This window comes from Austrofundulus limnaeus, unplaced genomic scaffold (assembly GCF_001266775.1).
Source record: "Austrofundulus limnaeus strain Quisiro unplaced genomic scaffold, Austrofundulus_limnaeus-1.0 Scaffold38, whole genome shotgun sequence".
Lineage (NCBI taxonomy): Eukaryota > Metazoa > Chordata > Actinopteri > Cyprinodontiformes > Rivulidae > Austrofundulus > Austrofundulus limnaeus.
In genome coordinates this window covers 1006720-1011654 of record NW_013952440.1, presented here as the reverse complement: position 1 = coordinate 1011654, position 4935 = coordinate 1006720, and the positions used below count along the sequence as shown (strand labels likewise).

At 42.0% G+C, this 4935-nt stretch overlaps 1 protein-coding gene across 1 annotated transcript in view; it reads left to right on the top strand.

Annotated features, from left to right (window-relative positions):
* The first annotated feature begins 303 nt into the window (after positions 1 to 303).
* The window catches only part of arhgdig (Rho GDP dissociation inhibitor (GDI) gamma), a 27626-nt gene continuing 22994 nt past the window's right edge, over positions 304 to 4935 (top strand). The window contains exon 1 of the mRNA XM_014006835.1: positions 304 to 984. Coding sequence (XP_013862289.1) covers positions 912 to 984 — 73 coding nt within the window. The 5' untranslated portion in view covers positions 304 to 911. The remainder of the gene's footprint in view (positions 985 to 4935) is intronic.

The following is a 4935-nucleotide window of genomic DNA, read 5'->3' as shown; positions in this document are numbered from 1 at the left end:
ATATGGGGGAAAGAAAATCAATTAGAGTAAAGAAGAGTGAAGCCTGACAGGGCGTGGCCACTAGAAGACTGAGGCTGAAGAAGAGGATAGAGACAAAAAAAACAGGCTGGAAGGGAGGGGCAGTGAGGACAGAGGGATGGATAAAGGGAGCAGAGTGAGGACACCACATGGGAATCTATAGAAGAGAAGACAAAGGAAGCATTGAAAAACCTGGTAGAGTTGGAGGAGTGAAGAAGAAGAGATGTGAGGAGGGAAACCAGGGAGTGGAAGGAGGGGAAGAGTTGGGGGGAGCAAAGGATGAGCTCATTGCAGTCGCTGGGCTGATGACACGAGGAGGGGAGGGAGGGGTTCACTGCTTGTCTGCGAATCAATAGCCAGCATCTGAGTGCAACACACACACACATCCACAGACACACATCCACAGACACACACACACATCCACAGACACACACACACTAACTGCAGACAGCTCTGCTGGCATTTCCTCTGTGAGCTTCCAGCATCAGTGCAAGAAACAAGACAAAAACAGAAACATTGAGATTTTTTTCTTTCACTCCACCGAACAGTCTGTGGAAAAGAAGCTGCAGCTGGGTGTCTGCTCCTGCCTCACCCTCCCTCCATCCTYGCTCTCTCTAACTCACACATCACTCCCACACCCAAGGATACCCTCTCCACACCTCCCTCATCCCTTCCTTTCTCTTTAACCTCTCCAAACTAAGGTATTTTCTCTTACGAAGAGATGCTTGCCTGAGCTTTTTTTTTTTTTTTTACATTTTTTATTCCTTCTTCTTAATTTTCCAATCACTTCTGTGGATGCTCTTCTCCTCTACCCTACTTTGGTGCTACCTGTGGAGGTCCTCTGGGTTTTCTGGTTGAGTCTGAGCCCCCCTTCCCGCCTGCTGAAAGGTACCATGCTGGGACTGGACGTGTGTGAGTTCGGGGGTCAGGTGCTGGAGCTGCTGTGGCTCACCATGTGCTACAGAGGTGAGGCGACAGATGGAGGAGTGTGTGTGGGTTGACAAGAACTTCGGTCATTCACATTAACTACCTTTAAYGACWTTTGWTTAGATGTTTTTATACCAAAAATGCAAAGTTTTATKATTTTGTTTTATTTAAATGCCCTCTTCGTGTATGTATCTGGGTGTGGACAGTTTCACAGCCATTCAAAGAAAAGGCAAAGCTTTGGATCATGACTCTCGGGTGTGTGTGTTCATGCAAACAGGTTCTTAGTCTTGGCCATGGTTAATTAAAAAAGCTGATAAAAACAGCTGGGTTGAGGAGTGAGGTGTGTGTGAGCAGGATGATACAGCAAGAAGCTGGACTGAAATGATGTCACCAGCATCTGCTCAGAGTCATCAGTGTTCTTTTATTTTCTGCATCTGCAACAGCACGGTTTATACAACACAATGCAGGTGTAGGTGTGTGTGTGTGTGTGTGTGTGTGTGTGTGGTACACTGCAGCAGTGCTAAACAGTAGCAGATGGAGGATTAGGGTGCTGGGGTTTCCCCTGTACACAGATGTGTGAATAAGTGTAAGACTTTTGCACAATAAAAAAAAGCAAAGAAGAAGAATGATGATGAGGTAATCAGAGACAGTGAATCAGAGCGAGGGGTTTGATTTGAGCTCAAACATTCATTTCCAAACCATTTACCTGYGAAACCTCTCTGTTCTGACCACCTACAGCTCGAAAAGTGCAGCCAGTTCATTAGCAGGTAAAATGTTTGTTTTAAGTGCAATAATGTTTATGATCCAAGTCACCACTTTTTATTGCCCAAACTGCAGCCAATTACACTTTTAGAATAAACCAGATGTTTAAGTTAAGTTGAAATGAAAATTATGGCATTTCTTCCTCATTTAAACCAATCATTAGCCATGACCGCWTACATGAAGAAATGATTGTTTACTAGAAAAAACGTGATCACGATCGTTTACAGTGGGGTTCTGAGTAAATGTTATAAAGAATAAATATCTTACCTGTTGTAGATAGCTTATTGAACAGCCTCAATTTGACACGTGAAACACTAGGACTGGTCTGTGTGGCCATTTGGTTAAACTGTTTAAGAAAGAGCCTGTTGTTTTAATTCTGACTGAGTCCCWGAACTAAAGTGTATACTGTCATCTTAAAACGTGTCCAAGTTTAAATGCTATAATGCAGGGGTGTCAAACTCGGGTCCTGGAGGGCCGCTATCCTGCATGTTTTCCTTGTTTCTCTGCTCCAACGCACCTGATTCTGTGATTTATGTACCTCTTCAAATTCTGTGGAGGTCTGTTAATCGTGCACTCGTGCAAATCAGGTGTGTTTGAACAGAAAACATGCTGGAWAGTGACCCTCAAGGACCAGAGTTTGACACTTGTACTTGGAATAATGGATCGTGTGAACACTGATAAACAAACCTGTAAKATATTCCTGTAGGACACRTGTCAAACTCAAGGCCCACCGCAGTCTTTTATGCGGCCACGAGAGCTTAAAAGATGTTTTAATGTCTTAAAATGAAGTGCATGATGCTTTAAAGTCAGCATTRAACAGAAACTACATCTCCCATAATGCAAGTGGAACATTTTGCCTACAAAATGATGGCATCCCACCACTAGGTSRAGACGCACAGGATTCAAAAGTATCAGGCAGACATTTTTACCGACTACCTTTGATGTGATCCAGTTGTACTGGGAAGTGGGAWTTTCCCACTTAAAAGGTGTAAATTTAAAATGGAACACTGCTCCAGTTGGAATTCTCTGTCGGAAAGTGGGAGAGCTCAGAATTCAAAATAGCAGCTCACCACAACTCATCAGTGAGTAAAGCTCTCTTATTTTTACTTTTGATAAAATTTCTGTATTTTTTATTTCCTTTTCAGCCACGTAGTGCATTTCATGGTTTATAAGAAGGYATGTTAAAATGCTGTTTCTATGCAGGAAATACCATGCAGAGCTCAGTTTTTGTTTTGTTTGCTCAGCTGTAGCAACGAGAAGAGGAACGTTTTRTGTTTAGTCGAASTTAAACATGAAACTTCAAGTTACAACAAGTTAGTTACAGCTGGACCTTTGGGGGCCACCATGATGCTCATCTGGCCCTTGATGAAAATGAGTTTGACACCCCTGCTGCAGGAAGTGCTTCAGTTAGCTGCACCCAACGCTGTTTGCACTCACTTACAAACACAAGGTTTGTTGTAAATTAACTGATAATGATGTGAAGATTTACAAAAAAAAAAAAAACATGAAACGCTGTTGGGTGGATTTTACTGAAACTCTCAGAATCAGTAGATCTATAACTGATTAACAGTTCAAGTTGGTGAGTTGATACATCCAAATGAGTTTCATTAAAATGGTAATGAGATATTTACTAACATGACAGACAAAGAAACACACAAAGGGAAACAAATCATAAAAAGGTTATTGTTCTGCCAATAGCTGCCACCAAAAATGAAACATGGGCAGCTCTGGGTACTTCGTGATATAAAGAAAAAAAATTCCCGAGGCCCATGTGTCTGGATATTTTTCGTGAAATGTCAGTCAGCAAACACCAACTCACACAGCCAGGAGCAGCCCTCAACAACAGACCCCCTCTCTACTTCCCTTCAATAACTCAGACAATTCCCAGACTTCCTTCCTGTCTTCATTCTCTCTCTCTATTTCATTTCCTGCACAGAATTTATTCTGCRGCTGTTCCGCGCTTCTCTCCGTCCATTGTTCTCCTGCATCACTCAGATTACAGAAACTAGCTGCCATGTTCAGGCCTGTCCTGCTTTTCCCACCTCCCCTGCTAACATCCACACGTTCACACTTCTTAGCTTGTCACATTAGASCGTTTAAGTACTCTCACATCCCCCCGTCTTCTTCTTTTGCCCCCCGGTAAAGGGGGCTGTATGCGTGAGCAGACACATAAGAGACCAATCAAGTCAGTCAGTTAGACAACCTGCTGTCTCATCACAGCTGAGAACAGGTCATCAACTGGGTCTGCACGCTGTTCTAACCCCCTCACGGATTCTCACCATGTCAGCTTTGCAGAAGATCTGAATGAAGTTTGAACAAAGACTCCATCATAAAGGCTAATTATTCTTTACCGTAGGTCCAACTTATGTTTAAAATGCCAGGGAAGCCCAAATTACAGGCAATAATCACAGCAACTCACTGTACTTCTCGTAGTTTTGCAAATTTGTACGAACAGAGATTTGCTGATGCATTTTAGACAAAATACTTCCAATATCTCTGCAATTTCTCAGTCTTTATTCAAATATTTGTCCATTACCATAAAGTTCACTCACCCCAAGTCCTGCAGATGAAAATCCGTCTGATGAAGAAAATGTGGACTTCAGGTGCAGAGACATGTACTGCTACTAATTCTATTTTTTAAATATTCTTTCATTTTCACTGGTCCATTAGAAGAACAAGGCAGCGATTACTCATCTAGTCGCAGTAAAGCTGAGTTCAACTATGGCTATTGTCTCCATTGTTAAATCCTTTCAGAATAAAGTATGATGGCAGATAAATGATGGGACACTCCCAGTTGAATTTCTGTTCCTTTTTAATTTTGGTTTGGTGATTAGTTGGGAAAAAAAAAACGGACTGGAAAAGCACTGTTGGGAAACAACTTGGAAAATGTAAAAAGTAAAAATAAATGTAAAGAATGTCTTTTATTTTTCAGACTTTTTCTTTTCGTTCATGTGTATGTCTTTATTTAGAGTCTCCCTTCTACGTATAYGTAAGGATAAATCAGAGCTAAGGTCCAATTTCATTCATCTTGATCGTCTTTGTTTCCTTTGTTGACCTTTTGTCTGCAGACTTTTTCCTCAGATATAAAGCAGGTTGCAGTCTAACTCATGCAACAACAAGCCGTGTTCACACACACACACACACACACACACACACACACACACACACACACACATCCTTCTCTTTGCCTGTCCCTCATGCCTCCCCTCCTTTTTAAAGAGACTCGCG